At 45.0% G+C, this 21,732-nt stretch overlaps 2 protein-coding genes and 1 non-coding gene across 9 annotated transcripts in view; 1 reads left to right on the plus strand and 2 right to left on the minus strand.

Annotated features, from left to right (window-relative positions):
• MORF4L1 (mortality factor 4 like 1) overlaps positions 1-11,139 on the minus strand; it is a 30,590-nt gene extending 19,451 nt beyond the window's left edge. For 2 of the 6 annotated variants that reach the window (XM_040414351.1, XM_040414350.1), the window contains exons 1-3: positions 11,014-11,139; positions 5,245-5,291; positions 2,610-2,677 (exon numbers count right to left, since the gene is read on the minus strand). In XM_040414351.1, the coding sequence (XP_040270285.1) occupies positions 2,610-2,677; positions 5,245-5,291; positions 11,014-11,053 (155 nt within the window). In that variant the 5' untranslated portion in view covers positions 11,054-11,139. Of the gene's footprint in view, positions 1-2,609; positions 2,678-3,444; positions 3,555-5,244; positions 5,292-7,937; positions 8,098-11,013 lie in introns of all 6 variants that reach the window. The other 4 variants (XM_040414352.1, XM_040414353.1, XM_040414354.1 and 1 more) reach the window with 4 other exon arrangements.
• Positions 11,140-11,519: 380 nt separating this feature from the next.
• TRNAK-CUU lies at positions 11,520-11,592 on the minus strand. Its single transcript has one exon. It is a non-coding gene; the product is annotated as a tRNA-Lys (tRNA).
• A 6,714-nt stretch (positions 11,593-18,306) lies between these two features.
• ADAMTS7 (ADAM metallopeptidase with thrombospondin type 1 motif 7) overlaps positions 18,307-21,732 on the plus strand; it is a 78,489-nt gene continuing 75,063 nt past the window's right edge. The window contains exon 1 of one of the 2 annotated variants that reach the window (XM_040414357.1): positions 18,307-18,722. In XM_040414357.1, coding sequence (XP_040270291.1) covers positions 18,662-18,722 — 61 coding nt within the window. In that variant the 5' untranslated portion in view covers positions 18,307-18,661. The remainder of the gene's footprint in view (positions 18,723-21,732) is intronic. The other variant, XM_040414356.1, reaches the window with a different exon arrangement.

Below are 21,732 nucleotides of genomic sequence, written 5' to 3' on the forward strand. Positions count from 1 at the left end.
CTAGCTGTGCAGCTGAAACAGGGAAAAATGGCTGAAAAACACAGCTGGTAACCATTGGGTCTCCCTCCGATCTCCTTCCCATTTTTTCACCTCTTAATACAATACTTATAACTGAATTTTGTTCCCAACAATAATATTCTGCATGTACATATGTGACCAAGTGCAATATATATATAAATAAATAAAACACGTATCCATGTGTGTGTGTGTATGTATGTATGTATGTATGTATGTATGTATGTATGTATGTTCCGCGATCACTCAAAAACGCAACCATCGATTTCAACGAAACTTGATATACACATCCCTTGCTACCTGGAAAGAAATCTTGGGGGGGGTCCCGGCTCTCTAGGACGTACCGTTCCTGAGATATTCCTAAAAAATGACCTGCATTAGCCAATACAAGCCTGCAAGTCTTGCTCTTCATATCCCAACTGCCATACACAGTGTCACATGACCCTCATCAGCCAATAGAGGCTTGCAGGCCCTTAGTCTACACATACACAGTTTTACTCCAGGTTTCCATAACAACCCAGCCATTTTTCTTCACTGCTGTAGGTCAGCTTTAGGCTAGGGCTACACGACGACAATAAGTCACACGACACATAGGGCACAACTACACGGCTACATGTGTCGCGCAACATTTTTTTAAATTATAGTCTATGGTGTTGCACTGCGATACGTGACATGCTGCGACCGACGCGACAGTCACAGAAAAATCCATCTTGGATGGATTTTTTTGCGACTGTCGTGTCGCAATCGCAGTGCGAAACCATGACCTATCATAAAAATTGTTGTTGAGACAAGATGTCACATGACATGTCGTCATGTAGCCCTAGCATTAAGGGGGCAGGGCGCTGTGGAGGTCACTGTTAAAGGGGCGGGGTGCTGTACAGTTCATTGTTATGGGGGATACTGTCGATATGTTTTAACGACACACACAAACCTTAAATGAAATATACCTGTGCAAAGCAGGGTCCTTCTGCTATTTATGTATATACTGTAAAGTGGGTTTCATCAGATTACCAAGATCTATTGGGTTCAGGATCATCTGCATTGTCAGAAAGTATTAAGACTACATTCACAACTCCAGTAACTTGATCCAGCATGCGACTGTTTTTGTCCGGCCAAAACCTGGCACTTATGCCAGAAAGCGACTGGATCACATTAAAGTCTATGGGGTCCGTCGGTGAGTGGCAGTATACGGCAATGCTGGATCCAGTGAACTCTGGTAGACTGTCTGTCGGCACAGCCTGCAGAATCAGATTACCGGAGATGTCAACGTGGCTAAGGAAAGAGAATTCTCCCTGTTTAGTTATCTAGGTTACATTCACATTTTTATTCCTTCTTTTTAGTCAGGTTTCATGCTGTTTGAAGTAGTGCAGCTATCCAAGTAAAATGTCAGAAACTGGACAAAACGATTAAAGTGGTTTTCCAGGCTTTTAATATTGATGACCTATCCTTAGGATAGGCCATCAAAATCAGATCAGTGGGGGGCCAACTCCCGGCAACCCCGCCAATCGGCCGTATGAAGGAAAGGCAAGCACCGTGCGTGCCTACTATCTCTTGTCTCTCTTCCTGCTTGCTGCTATGTCTATGGCAAGCAAGAAAAGAGAAAGGAGATGGCAGACACGCTCTCTCTTCATACAGCTGATCGACGGGGGTGCCTGACCCACCGCCGATCTCATATTGATGACCTATACTGAGGATAGGTCATCAATAATAAAATCCTGGAAAACCCCTTTAAAGAGGACCTTTCATACGATTTTATTAAGGGAGATATATACCTGTACTTGCGGGGTACCCCCCGCTGATGCTGCTACCCTTCTTGATTTTTTTAAAATATGCCTCGCCAGATTTCTTCCGCTCAGTATGCTAATACTGAGCATCGGAACAGGGAGGAGGAGACGCCAGGGTTGCTCAATGGGCGTCTCCTTCTCCCTGGCTGTAGCACTGTCCAATCGCAGCGCAGAGCGTCACAGTCAGGGAGAAGGTGAGTTTTATTTTTTCCCTGGCTGTGACGCTCTCTGCTGGGATTTGACCGCACTACAGCCAGGGAGAAGGAGACGGCCATTGAGAAACCCTGGCGTCTCCTCCTCCCTGTTCCGATACTCAGTATTAGCATACTGAGTGGGAGAAATCCGGCGGGGCATAGGAGGCATTTTTTTTTTTAAATCAAGCAGGGTTGCAACATCAGCAGGGGGTACCCCACAAGAACAGATATATATCTCCCTTAATAATAAAAAAATAATCACATGAAAGGTCCTCTTTAAGGGCTCATGCACACAACCGTGATCTGACTGAACGGACCCAAACTGACTATCATAGTAATTTAAGTTTCCTCAGTATATCTATTGTAGTGACATCATTTGAGTAGACTTCAATAGCCCTGCTGACTATCAAAAATTACTATAATACAGTCGCTTGGGGTCAGGGGAGCCGCGGCAGACACAGACTGCAGGTCAGCATCAAATTACAGAACGGATCCAACATGGCTCCTGTAACAAACAGAATCCACGACAGAGCAGCGTCTGTTTGAAGGAGCACAAAATGTATCACAAGAAATCTTATCCCCCCCCCCCCAATATCACACATTTACATCAACTTACTTCTTATTCCACCCGCTGTAGTGAATGAAGTACTTCACCTGCTTGTCCTTAATGGCAACTTTGACACACTGCAGAAACAGACTCAGGATTACATTCACAGTTCATGGAATACAACATTTCATTAATTCAGAGCTTCACTGCCATTCATTTTAACCTGTCATTAAGGTGGAGATTAAACGATGAGATGCATTATTTACCAATAAGTATTAATACTGGGGAGCAGCAATCAGCAGACTAAGGCCGAATGCACACGGCCGTGTTCCGCGGCCGAGAGCGGTCCGTGGAATACCGGGCTGGATTCCTGCTCAGGAGCGGAACACGGCCGTGTGCATTCGGCCTAAGTTATAGAAAACAAGAACATCTTCAAGGGGTATTTAGGCAAAAAGACATTTATCGCACATTTATGGGGTATGGCACATCCATAGATCACAAGCTGAAAGGGTACATTGTCCCCCCCATTGCTCAGCACATCTGCTCATACCCTATACTGAAGGGTGCTGCTCTGCAGACTGTCTATGTTCCTCCAGGTCAAACAGAAGGACCTCATTCTCATGGTCTGTGAGAAGCGCAGCAGTCGGGGCACCCACTACTAGATAATTAATGGTATAATCCATGGCTGTGACATAGCATTTTGTTGGAATACCCCTTTTAACGTAGACTGAAATCCATTTTATAGCAGGGTGTGTGAAATCCTGACCTCCGGGAGCCAACCTTTCAGGACATACTCCGCATGAACGCCTAATACAATTTTTTCCCCACTAACCCTGTTCAGAGAGGAACTGAAAAAAATAATAAAAATGAATACTTAAATCATGTAAGAGACAACTATTCATACCTGTGGAAGGGATAAATGGGTAGTAAATACTGACTTAAATCAGTTCTGCTATCTCAACTTTTGCTGACTGGGGCCTTCTATGATTATCTCTGAAAGGAGCCAGTACCGAGCTGCATACACCAAGAGCAAAGAAAAAAGAACTATGAACACAAGACACATCACTAACATTATCCAGTTTACAGAGCATGAGCAAACAAAATGCTGGATGCTATACATGATCCTATTAGGACAGGCTCACACTGGGCAGCGAAGATACCGACCCCAGGTCAATCAAATGCAAAAACTGGAGCTGTTTAAAGGGGGATTCAGAATGAAGGAATAGTGATAAAAGAGGCAATACTCACAGTAGCCAGTGGTAATGTTCTGGACTGCTGCAGCCAATCACTGGCCTCCGCTGTCTTGTGCCATATACTGCTAGTGACTGGCTGCAGCAGTCACGTCATCACTGCCACCATGTAAATAAAGACCAGCAGGGAGGACTGGAGCATGCCACTGGTGAAAACACCTTTTTATCTGGATTCCTAGCAGTGATTATGGTAAGTCTTTAAATAATTTGGAAAACACCTTTAAGAGACACACTGTCATAACACTAGTTATTTATTGCCTCACATGGTGCAGTGCCACATAATGACCCTTTTAGAACAAGTACTAGATAATGCAGGAGGTGAGGGGCTGGTGTCTGACACCTGCGCTGACAGAAATCCCAATTAACAGTACATGCCTCCTGTGTGTTGGCCACCTCATCCGTTTTCTACATCTCACACGCTCCAGATGCAGGCGTGTATGTACATTTATTGGGAGGCTGAGAATTGCAAACCATCGACAGTAGAGTGCATCTAGAAACGATGTGTCACCATTTATATACTACAGGCTACTTTATAAGATCCTCAGGAATATGCCTCCAACAACCCCCTTCATTGGGGAGCTCATTTCTAGCGCACAATGGCTGTTGCAGGTCCTAACACGCAAGCACTTTGCGTCCTAACGTTACTTTCACACTTGCATTGTGCTGTCCAGTTTTGAGATCTCAAATCCGCAGCACAACGCTTCAGTTTTGTCCCCATTCATTGTTAACGGGGACAAAACTGAACAAACCGGAACAGAGTGCGCCAGAATGCATTCCGTTCCCGTTTGTTGCATTCCCGCGACGGACACAAAATTGCTGCAAGCAGCGTATTTGTGTCCAGCTTGGGATACAGAACAAGATGGATCCGGCACCAAAAAACATGTAAGTCAATGGTGCCAGATTATTATTTTTTTTTTTGGGACACAGACGCAGCCGGCTGTGTTATTTGAATGGAGACGTTTTGCTGTGGTTTTGAGATCCCATGCCGGACCTCAGAACCGTACGGCATAAACACAGATGTGAAAGTAGCTTAACATAATGATGTGACTGATGAAATAGCAGGTCGCAGACTAATTGCATACATATTCTTAACACATTCATATCCATCTCCAGTTGAAGTCCTGATCTTCATGTGGCTCCCAGTCTATTTCTCACCAACAATGGGGGGGGGGGGGGAGAGAGAAAGCATGGAGGCAATGGGCCTCATGCATATCTGTGAAGGGTCACCTCTCCTTTTGGCAATAATTCAATCACTTTATTTTAGTACATAGAGGAGGAAATGAAATCTGACTGGTTGCTGGCCATAGATACTGAAGAAGCAAAGTGAAAGCATGTGTCTTCACTGACGAGAAACCGAAAATACCCAGAAAACATTTAAGGACAATACAGTTTTTAAGATTTGCAATATGTAGCCAAGAAGAATTGTAAGAAAAGAGGTAGAAGAAGTGACGTACCTTAGCTTCATACAGAAGAGGCCCATGAAAGCACAAGACACGCTCACCTGCAACATGAACACAGTCAGGAATAAACCTCAGACATGGAAGAGTTTATAGACAGTATAGAAAATAGACATCACCTTCTATGACCTATACTAGCAGTTTACTACATATTATATTGCAGGTCAGGCTATAAAAATGTCCCCCATATGGCGCAGGGAGTAGGGTATTCACTGTGAGGGGCATATGGGGGACATTTTTATAGTATTGGATAATCCCGTTAGGCCCTTACAGAATCTGGACCACTGCTATACACTGTTACTACTAAACAGTCTGGAAAAATAACCGCAGTCTAGTTGCTATAAGCAGCACGGACTTCACATTTTCTTTTGCCTCACATACGGTAATTAAAAGAAAGGTACAAAAAAAGACTCCATTCACAGATACAGGGAGTAGCTGGTTTACAGCATATAGGGACAGTATATAGTATACATCAGCTACCGGACTGCAAAAATCTGCCTGGCGTCTGGTTAGTTACTCAGCACACCGGGGATACAGGAGAATTCTTCACAGTCAGCACTGATCAGTGTCAATATAGCAGGAGGGCAGAGCAAGCAGGACATATGTTAATATAGGAGCCAGCAGGGAGGGAAAAGAATTAACCCCAGCCGTCTGCACAGTGAGCGCTGATCTGAACGGTGTAGACAGACATGCCTTAGCTACGCTCAGTCAGAGAGCTGTTAAGAGACATTTCAGGGCAAGTTCTCTCAGATAAATAAGTCACTAAATAAAGTATATTAAGAAAAATGTCCCCCATCGCTGTCCCTACACATTAGAAGAAAGATGCCACTAAGTGTCACTTTACTCTAGTAAAACTTTTGAGGTCATGACTATGCAAGCATTTTGACAGGGAGGTCACTTGTGACAGATTCCCTGTAATGGTTTTGAACTGTGGAGGGTCCGGTTGCTGGGACCCCCATTGATTGCTAAAATAAGGAGAAAAACGCTCTCACTGCAGGAGACAGCTCCTCTTCCACCTCGTTCTAGTAATCAGTGGGGGTGTCAGCACTCAGACCCCCAACAATCTAAATTATTGACAGGTCACTATGACAAATGTTTTACTGAAGTACAAGTGTCTAGTGTGCAAAAGCAGTACAGCAAACTACGGTGTGCATTTAGTATCCCTGTAATTGTCCTGAGCAGCAGAATAACACTGACAGGTCATTTATACCTCACAGTGAACACCTAAAAACAACCCCCTCCCTACCTCCAAATAAATGGGTAATAGGCGCCCGGGATAGGGGAATAAGTTGCTGTCATAAGACAACCCCTTTAAGGGGTTAAATATTTCCTATTCTGTGTCTACAGCTGCTGTGCGTCTCCATGGCAACAGCCATCAATCCCTGTGCAGTCTGATCCTGCACTAACATACATCTGCTTGGTAAGCAATAAGATTACGGCTGTACATTGCTGCCCAGCGAGCTCTGGAGATAGCAGAATTGTGAATACAGAATATTAGGATCAGTATACAATGTGGTGCTGCACCCGGATTACTTTACGTTATTCACACTTTTCAAACAAGATGTCGGGCAGGCTGTGTCCCCTTGAAAGTACGCAAACCACTGATCCACAAAACATGGACACCGGCCGTGTGCATGTCCGTCTATAGAAATATCCTATCCTTGTTTGCAGACAAGTACATGATCGGTTTTATTTTTTTGCAAGACTGCAAAATCCCAACCACAGTGCAAACACCGCAAAACCGCACATCTGTACATGCAACTAAAGGAGTAATAGATGGACTGATCCTCAGCAACCAGAACAATGGGGGGACCTGGAGAGGGCTGCACCCCCCTCACTGGTTTACAGGCAGCAGTGGACAGACCGCACATTATAGTTCCATTCATCTGGGGACCAACATGGTTGCAATCCCCAGCTCTCCGACCCTTTTCACCTGCAGATCGCTTATTTCATTACTAAAAGTCAACAAAATGGCGTGTGTGAACACAGCCTCAGGGCTCTTTCATGCAGCCGTGTTACGCCTCGGTTTTGTACAGAGCCACGTACGTCAGGCCTCTACTCCGATGTCACACACATCTGGCCGTACACAGCATCGTCTGTATGAGGAGCAGCCTGTAGTACGCAGGGCACTGACAGAATACAGGCAGCCATATATAACACCTCCATGACTGAACGGCCATTATCATAAAGAACTATTCCAATAACACTATTAAAGAGCTGCTATATAGTAAAGCATTGTCCAGCCTTCTTTTAAATGATGGCCAGTCCTAAGGATCGGCCATCACTAGCAACCGTCCCCAAAAGTTGGGGCTGGAAATAAACTACACTGCCAATGCTGTAGGTAGGTAGTAGGGGTAGTGATGTCCACTACGATGCCGACAGCGCGGTATATTTCCTGCACCGACTTCTGGTGACGGAGCTACACAGAACAGCTGATCGTCGGGGGGTGACAGGTTCCAGACCCTCCGCCCGCTGGTCAGCTAGTGATGGCTTATCCTCACGATAGGCCATCACTTAAAGGCTGGAAAACCCCTTTAAAATCTCTAATGTAATAGTCAAACCTCCCAACTACCAGAGGTGCCCCTACAAAACGCAAGATTTTCAAAGGCTGCATTGTGCAGGTAGTTTGTAGTCCTGTTCGCACACCACCCCAATAGCCAAATATTAAGCAGTTGTGCTGCTTTAAATACCTTCACGGTGATTCAGTTTCCATCATACCTATTCTCCCTTCTCTTCCAAGATGCCCATTATAGAATCCACAAGTTGCTCCAGGCGCTTTTATGCTGTAGATGTGGCTGTCCAACAGTCCTCGCAGCTACTGACATGCCAGGTTTTCAGGTCAAAACACACCTAAACATATTACTAAATTATACACACGGCACTAGTCATTGGGAAAGACATTAATAGCATTCATAACGTCAAACACTGGCAAGTCATTTGCCCTGGGGGACTGATGTGGACAGCCCGTGCCCTGTATCATTGGTATATACCCAAGTAAGGCCTCATGCACACCACCGGATTTTGAATCAGTGGCCGATCCTTTGCAGATTGCACATGGATCCATTCATCTCTATGGGTCCGCAAAAAAAAAAAAAAAAAAAAAAAAAAGACCACGCGGATGTCATCCGTGTGCGGGCAGCATCCACATGTCTGTTCTGTAAATTATAGGACATGTCCTATTCTGGTCCGCAAAATGTAGTATACAGACCTATTGGGGTCAGCAGTGCAGATGGCACACAGACAGTATCCGTATTCTGCAGATCCGTGGTTTGCAGACTGCAAAATACTTAAGGTCGTGTGCATGAGGCCTAACACAGCGCCTGAAGTCAAAGAGTGGACGCGTTTCCTGCCTGCTTACTAATGGCTCACCCCGCTTCCTACATGGAGAGATATTTGATATATTTTAGAATATTTTGCCAAGCAAAGGAATGTCCACTGGCTGTAAGTAATTCACGTGTTCACACTGGCTTCATGGTTTAGTCATCCATGACGGATAACAAATGCGTTTTCTGCCAGGTTTCCCTTGCTTTTTTAAGGTTATACTAGTATAGCCATAAAAATGGAAACCTAATGAACCCATAATGCCGATTTGAGCTACTTTCACATCTACGTTTTCCCTTTCCGTTCTTGAGATCTGTCATAGGATCTCAATAGCGGAGGAAAACGCTTCCGTTTTGTCCCTATTCATTGTCAATGGGGACAAAACTAAACGGAATGCACCGGAAATCATTAAGTTCCGCTTGGTTGCGTCCCCATCTCGGACGGCGTTTTTCTGTCCGCCATGTGGTGCGGAGCAAGACGGAGCTGTCATGACACACAATGTAAGTCAATGGGGGCGGATCCATTTTGTCGGACACAAAAGAAAACGGATCCGTCCCCCATTGACTTACAATGGTTTTAGAGACGGATCCGTCATGGCCATTTCAGAGATAATACAACAGGGGCCGTTCATATCGGATGCAGACGGTTGTATTATCATGACAGAAGAGTTTTTGCTGATCCATGACGGACCCATCAAAAACCGGAAAATAACTGATCCGTCTTATTGTGAGCATCAGTTGTCATCAGTCATTTTTGACAGGAGAAAAAGTACTAGCATGGCTGTATAGCACATGGGTCAGAACATTTATCGGGCCTGGTATAATAAGTATTAGGAAGTAAGGCAATGCAGAAGAATACCACTGGCCACGGTCCATACGTGTCTTACCTTTAGTAGTACCCACATGCCTTGTTCCTCCCTAAATACATAAGGCCATACTGGACCTTCCCCGGCACAATAACCTTTGGATTTATTTTTCTTCTCTTTTTGCAATCAGAACAGTCATTTCTTACACTGCTCTGAAAAAAATGTAGTTATTATCCTTCTTGTGAGAAACTGATGAAACCAGTGCAGATGTTAGACAGCACAGAAATGTTAACACTACTCACCTCTTCTTCCCCCCGGTGATCCAGTACAGACCCTCCAGCGGTCCTCCAGGTAACCTCTTACAAGCAGCCAGCATGTGACCGCTGCAGCCAATCAATGGTAATAGGCCTCATGCACAGGACCGTGTCCGTTTTGTGGTCCTAAACACAGATACCAGCTGTGTGCGCCCTGCACTTTACCCTTCAGCACTTTTGGAGAAATGTCTTTTTTTGTCCGCAATACGGAACAGGACGTGTTTTTTTTTTTTTTTGTGAAGCCGCGGAAGGGCCCTACGGATGCAGACACGCACATCTTTGGCGACTATTGAAATAGATGGGTCCGCATCCGATCTGCAAAAAAAAAATGCAGATCGGATGAGGACAAAAAAATATATATGGTTGTGTGCATGAGGCCTTACTGCCATGATGGTTCTTATCGTTGAATGGTGCTGACCGCTTGTGAGCCACGACCAGGAGGACCACCAGAGCTTCGGTGCTGGATCCCTGGGGAAAGAAGAGGCGACTAGTGGTTATTTTGTGTTTTATCATTCTCTCACAAAGTAGATAACCTCTAAGGGGTTGTCCAGGATTCTTATTCTGATCGCCCATCGATGTCTGATCGGTGGGGGTCCGACACCATGCTGTCCTGAAGGAGCTCCGGCCATTGTGCAGTTGACAAAGCTGCTCCTGTTCACTTCAGTAACCAGCTCCACAATGGCCGCAGCGGTGGAGTCCCACCAATCAGATACTGATGGACAAACCCTTTAAGGCTTTTCTGTGGTCTCTAGTAAAGTACACATATACCTCCCCAAGACGCATACACGGTCTATCTACACCTTCAAAGCCTGAACCCTACTGCCGCCCTGCATGTCCCCAAAAACACAGCATCTTTAGGGTTAATTATATGACATTACTAATCATCGCTTCACGGTGTGGTGACATCAGAAGGTCCTTTACGGCGCCTGAAAATGGGAGAGGAGCAGCTGCCATGTATCTGTAGCAGCCGCTTTTCTCCTGCCACAACAAAGGATCACCCATGTTGTACTCCAGCATGTTTGATCCTCAGCTGCCCAAATTCTGCCATCAAGCGTGCCCTGCTGCCACCGAACACATACAGACATGTGGGCAGATTGGAGGAGTGAGGCCCATAGGACCTCTGAGGTAAAGCCCGGTCCCGGCGGGCGCTGCTGATACCTCACACAGCTGGCCGTGCACACGAGCAGCTCTCACCCCAAACGCCCCCTTTCCAAGGCGCGCCAGGCTGCCCCCTGCTCACCCCGGCGCTGTGGCGCCCCCACTCCTACTTACTGAACATGACTTTTTTTTTTTTTTTTTTGACCGCCGTCACTAACAGTCGCTTACCCTCTTGAAATTTAGGCCTTGGGTCCTGCTTCGGCGCCATTTATAACGTCCGCGGCTCCCGGGAACGGATCCGCCGCATCTACACACCGCGCGGGCCCGCACGTCACGGCACCCAACGCGCATGCGCAAAGGGCAGTCGTCCGGCTCGGCGCCGAGGCTCATGGGAGTTGCAGTTCTGAAGCTTTCCCGCCATCTAAATAAAGCCTCCACCCTGCTGTACTGTTTTAAATGGGGAGAACCTCAGTAAATGGTTATGGTGTGGAAAATAGATGTTTATTCCCGACTGCTGGAAGTCATATTGAATTAAGCGTTTGCCTAGAAGTGCGCTACTGAGTTCTGGTCGGGTTTATAGGGTTAGTCTTGCATATCTTATTGAAGTAAATAGGGTATCGTCTAAAAAAACTAAAAACAAACCTCACATGCTGCATGACAGAAACATTATGTAGTTGGGACGTTATTTTATTAAAATTAATTAATTAATTCTGACAGGGAAAAAAAAAATTCACCGCCCAACGTGGGGCTCGAACCCACGACCCTGAGATTAAGAGTCTCATGCTCTACCGACTGAGCTAGCCGGGCTGCTGTGTTACCTCATCACATCTAGCTGCCAAGAATCTATAATGCTTGACTAAAATAAAGTCCATGTTATAATAAAGAGCAGATTAAACATTATCTTGTCCTTGGAATATATCCATGCCATGTGTTAGAAAGTGTTAACATAAAATTAAAGGGGTTGGAATTGAAAAAGGGAAAGTGCAAAAAAAATAAATGAGCTTAGTTTACATGGCTGCAGTGGTCCCGTGTCTGTGAGCTGTAGTCCCTCATTTAAAATGCATTATAATCAATTAGGGATGAGGTGAGGGTCACTAATAAGGGAATGTCTCCACTGTCAAAGGTTAAATTGCTGAATTAGCATACATTCTCTATAACCTTAGGCTACATGCACACGTAAAGGCTCCGTGCCCGTGCTGCGGACCGCAAATTGTGGTCCGCAATGCACGGGCACAGACCGTGGGGCAGCCGCATGCGGATCGCAGACCCATTCACTTGCATGCGCTACTTTTTTGCGGTGCGGAGGGACGCCCACAAACACCACGGAAGCACTCCATAGTGCTTCCGTGGGGTTCCGATCCGTGCCTCCGTTGCGCATCTCCGTGATTGTGGACCCATTGTGATGCGGAATGCGCACGGCCGGTGCCCGTGTATTGCGGACACGCTGTATGCGTTCCGCAATACGGCCACGGGGGGCAGACGGTCGTGTGCATGTAGCCTTAAAGGGATGTCTTAGAACTAACGTTTATCACCCTCCCACAATATAGGTGATAAATGTCGGATCGCGGGACCACCGCTGGGAGGTTGGTAATCACTAGACCAGGGTTCCTCAGCCCCCCATTCCTCCTCACTGCACGACCACAGCAAGGGGAAGTTTGAATGTAGTATCGGTCTGCGGTCGTACGTTGAGGAGGAATAGGGGGCTTTGGACTAGTGATTGGTAGGTGGTCCCAGTAGTGGGACCTCGAGCAATGAGACACCGGAGAAGCCTTTGGTGCTTTTACTCTGAGGAGTCACTGTGAAACCATATCTTTAGGCATCCTCACAAATCTGGACTCATTTATTTTATTTTTATATTTTTTATTTATCTGGACACTTTTTTTTTATAAATATACAGTATATTATCTCTTTTTTCATTCTCCTACAAATAATAGAATTCGATAGTGACCTTACTAACTAGAAGATGCAGACAGCATTTTAACCACTGTTGCCATGACAGCCTTTAGAAGGACTATAGAAGCGAGTCTTAACCCTAAGGGGTTATGTTGTGGATCCCCACCTATTAGATAGTGCTGGTCTATCCTGCGGATAAGCCATCACTTGTAAAGGAGTAGACAAACCCTTTAAAGGGGTTTTCCGGTACTTTATTTATGGGCCTATAGTCAGGGCATCATTGGACAGGGATTCAGGGAAAGATGACTTAGAGCTAAATTAGCGCTATTGCGATTTAATTCTCAGAGTCTGTGGGGTCCCAGACGCTGGACCACCTCTGCCATCAAGTGATACCATATCCTAGTGATGTGCTTCATGACATAGGCGTGCCCCAATAATTATGTTTATACTTATATAGCCTGTTCATCAGAAGTCAAGAGGGGAACTTACCATATTTTTGGACTATACAACACACTTTTCTTTCCCCAAAAGTAAGGGGAAAATGACAGCACGTCCTATAGTCCGAAGTGCTAATGACCACTTCCAGTATGGAAGCGGTCATCAGTATGCAGGAGGCTCGTAGGCCCCGCTCTGCACTGTTTCCTGCCCTGTGCACGTAAGCATGCTGTGCAACATCAGGTGAGTGGCAGCGCTGTCCGGAGGAAATTAGGTATGTTTATTTTTATTTTTTTCTAATGTCTGATCTGATACTGATGGGATCTGATCTGAAGCTAATGGGGGTCTGATTTGAGACTGATGGGGTCCAATGTGAGGCTCATGGGGTCTGATTTGAGGCGGATTGGGTCTGATCTGAGGCTGAGGGGGGGTCTGATCTGAGGCTGAGGGGGGGTCTGATCTGAGGCTGATGGGGGTCTGATCTGAGGCTGATATGGGTCTGATATGAGGCTCATGAGGGTCTGATCTGAAGCTCATGAGTGTTTGATCTGAGACGGATGAGGGTCTGATCTGAGGCTCATAGGGGTCTGCTCTGAGGTCGATGGGGGTCTGATCTGAGGCTGATGGGTTCCAATCTGATGCTGATGGCGGTCTGATCTGAGGCTGATGGGGGTCTGATTTGAGGCTGATGGGGTCCAATCTGAGGCTCATGGGGTCTGATCTGAAGTTGATGGGGGTCTGATCTGAGGCTGATGGGGGTCTGATATGAGGCTTTTAAAGTCATTTTCCATGCCAGTGTTACCCAGTGTTTTACAGTTTAGTATGTACTAGTGATATGTATGTTTCCTTCCCATGTGCATAACCTTACATTTGTCAGTGTTAAACCTCATCTGCCACTTCTCTGCCCAAGCCTCCAATCTATCCAGATCCCTCTGTAGCAGTATACTGTCCTCTTCCATGTCAAATACTTTACACAGTTTAGTGTCATCTGCAAAAATTGATACTTTACTGTTTAAGCCTTCTACAAGATAATTAATAAATATATTGATAAAAATAGGGCCCAATACTGACCCCTGAGGTACTCCACTAGTGACGGTGACCCAATCTGAGTGTGTACCGTTAATAACCACCCTCTGTTTTCTATCATTGAGCCAGTTACTTACCCACATACAGACGTTTTCTCCCAGTCCGAGCATTCTCATGTTATATACTAAACTTTAGAGTTGGACTAGCTCCCCAGAGGATCATCCAGTGGCCAGACTTTGATACTGAAAATTGGTCCAGGAGAAATAAAAATATTTGGAGTTGGCTTTGAAGCTAATCACCTGCTATTAAGGTCTATTTCTTAGATTGAAAACGTATTATATTGTACTGATGACATAACAGTTGGTTGCCAAGAATAATTTCTTTTGATGGGTTGAAGGAAACCAAGTCCGACACGGCAAACCTTTTCTACGTTATAGTATCAAATGCTGGCAAAATCAATATATATCACATCCAATGACTCACCCTGGTCCAGTCCATCATATAAATTGATCAGATTAACTTTACAGGATGGATCCCACATCAACCTGTGCTGACACAAAGTTACATACTTATTTTTTATTGAGATACTCCAGGATGGTTCCTCTTAGAAAACCGTTAGGATCCTCCATTGCAGATTCTGGCAAAAATGCAGGACAAAATAACAATGCGTGCAGTGTCATTTTGTCCGATTTGCTATCGGTGTCAGTATACGCTGCATCTGGCACAAAGATATACTAAAAAACATGATGCCTTGATCGTTTGCGTTTTCAACTGCATCCAAAATCAACTCCAATGGGGGCAGCACTCTCAATCTTCAAGCAAAAATAGTATCTTTATTCACCCAATGCACAAACAACATTTAGTCCCTGCATGAGTGACCAGAAGAAGACGCCAAGATGTGGATGTTGAGCCACAGACCCCGGGTTACCAGCTCGTTGACCAGAAAAGCAGCTGGATGACTGAGCCACAAACCCTGGGCCACCAGTCTTTAGCCAGGGTACCAGCCTTCTGAGAGAGAGAGGGACGGCTAGCTCAGGTCTTTCCTCAGTATGAAACCTTCTTCTGCCAAGGTTGCTATTACACCAAACCCAGCCACTGCACTAGGAGAGGACCTACCACTCCCAGCAGATGCCAATTATGTTTGGTTGTGTCATCTCAGACATTGGTGGCATATCTCTAGGATATGCCACCAATGTCAGATAGGTGCAAGGCCCACCTCTGAGACCCGCACTTATCTCCAGTACAAGCCCCTCAAAAGTGAGGAGGAGAGTTCAGTGCTCACGTAACCATTTTTGAAAGTCCCATAGAAGTGAATACAGAGCGCACTGTGCATGCACGGCTTCTTCTCCATTCATCATTATAGGACTGCGTGAAATAGCCGAGCCGTGAACGGAGGGTGGCTTCACTTGCACAGTGCACCCTCACTCACTTTCAGTGGCCCATAGATCAAGGTGGGACCCGCACCTATCTGATATTGGTGGCATATCCTAACAATTTGCCACCAATGTTTGAGATAACAAAACCCCTTTAAGTATAAGAAAAAAAATCTGATTCAGATGTTTAGGGACATTTATGTCTATTCTGTGTAATGACCACATTATATACCAGTACTTATCTGGGAAATGCTGCTAACTGGCCTGATGGACATACACTCAGGGCTGCTATGTTTAATTTCACAAAAGGCAAACTTTTTGTGGCGCTCCTAGTTTCACATACCACAGTCTCCAAGGAAAACTATGTCCGCACAGAAATCTCAATGATCCTACCCAGCCATGCAGAAACCCTGGTAACAATGCATGTACCACTTGACTCCCTGGAGAGATAGTAATCCTAAAGAGACAAAGAGCGAGCGCTCTAAGGGAAGAAGGAATTTACAAATCACCACTGTGACCCTATAGTCTGCACCAGCATTTATTACATATAAGAAGAATAACCTGGACCCATTTTAAAAACTGGTGCTAAAATAATCTATAAATCACTTATAGCAATTGACATTACTGCTGTGGCAGGATTAACGTGATGGGGATAAAGTGTATATCCATAGGTGACAACATTTTGTTGACTGTCCCCCATTCATTGGCCATTGAAGCAGATGAATCAAATGGATTTTCAGAAATTTCTGCAACAAATGCCATGTGTGATATATATATATATATATATATATATATACATAACTACATGTTCTGTATTCCGCATTGGGATGTGCTGTGACTGACCCCCTTTTTCTTTGCAGTTTGTACTGGAGTTGTGGCTGACTCCATTTAGTCTTGCACCCCTGGCCAGCCTGTCTGCCCCATAGGCTGATTTTAATTAGTGTAAGTATAAGACTACATGCACACGAACGTGGTTTGTTTCCGTGTCCGTTCCGTTTTTTTTGCGGATAGAATGCAGACCCATTCAATTCAATGGGTCTGCAAAAAATGTGTGCTGTCCGCATCAGTATGTCCGTTCCGTAGCCCCGCAAAAAAAATAGAACATGTCCTATTCTTGTCCGTTTTATGCATTGTTACAATGGATCCGCAAAAAAAACAAAAACGGATGGCATACGGATGTCATCCTTTTTTTTTGCGGATCCGCAATTTGCAGACCGCAAAACACATACGGTCGTGTGCATGTAGCCTAAAGCTGTAGCCTGCTCTCCCTGCACTCACTGGAAGCCTTTTGGCAACAGGAGAGGTATAGAGTGGACTTTCATTGCATTCATTGGAGGCCATCTGGCACCAAGAGAGGTATGGAGTGGGCTCGGCATGCATGTTGGTACTTGCATTCCCTGGATTTAATGGAGGCCATTTTGGCACCAAAAATGACATAAAGCAGAGTGGGCCCAGCATGCATGTGGAACCTGCACTCCCTGAATTTTATGGTGGCTGTTATGGCACATAACAGGTAGAATTTAGTGTTAGGTTCCCGCCTTACAGAGATCGACATTTGGCAGACGGGCCCAAATAATTTTGTACAAAATGTATTTGCCAATAATCTCAAATTTACTAAATAAGTGTAGCATTAGCATCAGAATACTTTTTTGTACTTTATTTGGTTTGCAGAGTGCTGTTGCATTATATATTTTTTTCTATGTCTTTCCAGCGAGCGGGCAGCGCGCACCTGCGCATTGGGATGTGCCGACTGAACCCTTTTTTCTTTACATGTTCTGTATGTCCTATAGCTACGGGCAGGCATGGCCAACCTGTGGCTCTCCAGCTTTTGTAAAACTACAACTCCCACCATGCCCTGCTGTAGGCTGATAGCTGTAGGTAGCCTGGGCATGCTGGGAGTTGTAGTTTTGCAACAGCTGGAGAGCCTCAGGTTGGCCATCCCTGAGCTACGCTATTGATCTAAAAATCATAATAGCTGTAGAAACAAAGGGTTGACCAATGAGACTGTAAGGCTATGGCCATACGGTGCGCCCGGGCCGCAGTGACAACACGGTCACCTTTCAGCCGAGTACAAGCCACTGCAAGCTCAGATTAATTTATTAGCACAGCACTGGTTTAGTCTGTCTTCCGGGTATGGCTACATGGCGACTGTCGCAGCCACGGATCGCAGGGGCATCACAATGCAGCGGTAATCCCATAGAAATGAATGGGTCGCTGCGCATCTCGCATGTTTGCTGCAATCACAATACGCGATACGGCTGGATTTTTTGAGAATCACATGTTGCATTTGTGCAGTAGTATAGTGTGGTGTGAATGCCCTGTAGAAATCAGTGTACGTTTATGTTCAGTTAGATTAGAATGGGAATGCACTGTGCAAGGGGTAGCTTTCAATGGTGGAGAGTAGATTATGGTCTAAAATGTATTTTTAAAGCAACAGAGACCACAGATTTGTTTCCGATGCCATCACCAGATGGCAGCACAGTGCAAGACTGCTGCATCTGTCAGGTTCTGTGGGTGTACTACTGACCTTTCCAAAAAGTGAGAAAATAAGAAGATCAGCTAGTAACTTGATATTCATATTAATGAGCTGGAGGTATCAGCGTCTATGGTAACAGATAAAGAGTTAATGCATGGTATAAAAAAATTCCTAGTATTCACACAAGGACTGTCTAAGGGGGCGGCCGAGAGGGACAGATGAAAGACAAGGAAAGCACAGAGAGTGTGGGAAGGACAAGGGATAAGAGGCAGTGCAAGAGGAGGGGAGATTGGGTGCAGGAGGAGGGTCTGTGAACTTGAGAGCCCTAGACAAGAAACAGATGACAAGAGACAAAAGAGTTGGAGAATCTCCTGGATGTTGGATACATTGTGTCACCAGAGGACAGAGCAGATACTTAGATGTATGGCTCCATGAGACAGGGAACCAGCAAGAAATGAGCCCTCCCATTGTCCACTACAAACATCACCCTAACAAAGAGCACATGTAGACATAGAAGACCACAAAGGGCAGTAAACATTCCAGCACAGACACATAGGTACACACAATTCACACACACCATATACTGGAGCCCTCTCCTACCTCCTGGACCACTACACTAGCATGCTGCCCCAAAGCCTCCAATGATAAAGCCACCACAACCTGCAGTCTCAAGATGTGGCTCCTACTGATTCTTCTATGCTCTGCTGTACAAGAGGTCACCCCACTGATTTCAGGTCAGTATTTTTTTTTCTCATATAGGTAAAACTGGTAAAACTGATATTGATTACTCCTGCAGGACTTTTTTTTATTTATTTATTTTTAAATCTTGGAGCGTCAGCTTTGCTGACAAGAATGAGAAAGTCTTGGGTCTCAATGCTAACAGAAACTAGATCCATGTTATTAAGAGAAATGGAATAATGAGGAGTAATAGTAATTGTAAGAGTGATTGTTATAGGAAGGGTTAAGCGTCAGCAGGGTCTCCTTGTATATCATAGCTCTGCCCACACTCTGCTAGGGACTGTACTCACTTAACCCCATAAGCTATCATCGCCTGCAGAAAGCCAGGCTTTGGTCTTGCTTGACAGTACAAAAATGACAAAAAGTAAAAAAAAATATTGGAAGACTGTCCTCCAAACTGCAATTCTGTCAACCTTACACTTTGGTAATAAGTTATGATTGATGTTCTCCTGTAAGTTATCTGAACATCTGAAAAGGAAGCTCCCACCATGTGAAAAAATGTTTGATTTTTTTTCTTTCCCAACATTTTTTGTGCAAAAATTGTTCCAATCATTGTAAAAGATCCATACGTGTACACTTAGCTCATCTGACCATGGATCACGTTACTGTGTGTACGTCCAGCCATACACTTAGACACTTACAATGCTGATGAAGCTTCAGGATCGACTGTACTTATCCACTCAAGAACAAGGAAACCCCACTGAGTCATCTCATGGATTGGCTTTTGCTCCTGTGAACTAAGTATAACATGTTAGGAGTTATACTTCAACAATAGTCGGAGCACTATAAATCGTATAAGCACAACTTAATTTATGAATGGTAATCGTCTTATCACTACTGTTCTGCAGTTGGACCATGTTGTAATTGATAACGTCTTGGTAGTAGTCTGCATTACATCATTCTGTATGTACAGAACACCTGTAAATGTTATTACAGAAGACATAAATGTGTGTATAGTATAGCACGTCATAGTATTCCAGGTGCTGTGAGGTATATATCCAGTGTTATATATGCTAGTCTTGTACTCTCTTACCGCTGGTAGTAGCTTTTTACTACTTAACAACATACCTACAGGGGCCATCTGCATTTTTAGGGAATACCCTGCTATTGGTTAAAGCCAAAACCTGCATCCTTCTCACTGCAGAGATAGTTATATAGTTAATACTGTTGAAAAAAAGACGTACTGTACGTCCATCAAGTTCAACCAAGGGATAGGTGGGGACGCGAATCCCAAAAGGAATTGAGACTCAGATTTCTACATGTTTTCATAAGCATTAATGTTTTTTACTCTTAAGAATTCGTCTAAACCCTTTTTGAAACTGTCTACTGTTCCTGCTGTGACCATGTCCTGAGGAACTCTATTCCACAGCTTCACAGTTCTTACAGTAAAGAAGCTTTGACTCTTCTGGAGACTGAACTTTTTCCTCTCCAGTCGGAGGCAGTGCCCTCTTGTCTTTTGAGAGCATTTTACATGGAACAGCTTTTCACCGTATTTTTTGTATGGCCCATTTATATATATATGTATAGGTTAATAATGTCCCCCCTTAGAGGTCTCTTCTCAAGACTAAATAAATTCAATTCTTTTAATCTTTCTTTATAACTAAGACCCTCCATTCCCCTTATCAGTTTAGTCGCTCTCCTCTGTATTTTTCCAGCTCCAGGGCATCCTTTCTAAGGTGAGCTATATATTCCAGATGAGGCCGCACCAACGCTTTGTAAAGTGGTAATATCACATCCCTGCCCCGCGAGTCCATGCCTCGTTTAATGCATGACAATATCCTGGTGGCTTTAGAAGCAGCTGATTGACATTGTATGCTGTTATTTAATCTACCACCCACAAGGACACCCAAATCCTTCTCTATAAGTGACTCTCCCAGTGTTACATCACCTAGGACAGTGGTGGCGAACCTATGGTACGTGTGCCAGAGGCGGCACTCAGAGCCCTCTCTGTGGGCACCCACACCATGGAAAAAGTCTATGGTGTTCCAATATTAATACAGTATACAGCACCCCACACTATACAGCACCCCACACTATACAGTATACAGCACCCCACAGTATATAGTAGAGCACTATAGCACCCCACAGTATACAGCACCTCACAGTATACAGTAGAGCAGTATAGCACCCCACAATATACAGCACCCCACAATATACAGCACCTCACAGCATACAGTATACAGCACCCCACAGTATACAGCACAGTATAGCACCCTATAGTATACAGCACCCCACAGTATGCAGTATAGCACCCCACAGTATACAGCACCCCACACTATACAGTACCCCACACTATACAGTATACAGCACCCCACAGTATATAGTAGAACACTATAGCACCCCACAGTATACAGCACCTCACAGTATACAGTAGAGCAGTATAGCACCCCACAATATACAGCACCTCACAGTATACAGCACCCCAAACTATACACTATACAGCACCCCACACTATACAGCCCCCCACAATATACAGCACCCCACAGTATACAGCACCCCACAGTAGAGCAGTATAGCACCCCACAATATACAGCACCCCACAGTATACAGTAGAGCAGTATGGCACCCCACAATATACAGCACCTCCCGGTATACAGCACCTTACAGTATACAGTATACAGACCCCCACACTATACAGCCCCCCACAATATACAGCACCCCACAGTATACAGCACCCCACAGTAGAGCAGTATAGCACCACACAATATACAGCACCCCACAGTATACAGTAGATCAGTATAGCACCCCACAGTATACAGCACCCCACAGTATACAGCACCCCACAGTATACAGCACCCCAAAATATACAGCCCCCCACAGTATAAAGCACCCCACAATATACAGTATACAGCACCCCACAGTATACAGCACCCCACAGTATACAACACCCCACAGTATACAGCACCCCACAGTATACAGTAGAGCAGTATAGCACACCAGCATATACAGCACCCCACAGTATACAGCACCCACAGTATACAGTATAGCAGTATAGCACCCCACAGT

The sequence above is a fragment of the Bufo bufo genome, chromosome 1, assembly GCF_905171765.1.
Source record: "Bufo bufo chromosome 1, aBufBuf1.1, whole genome shotgun sequence".
In the NCBI taxonomy this organism is placed as follows: domain Eukaryota; kingdom Metazoa; phylum Chordata; class Amphibia; order Anura; family Bufonidae; genus Bufo; species Bufo bufo.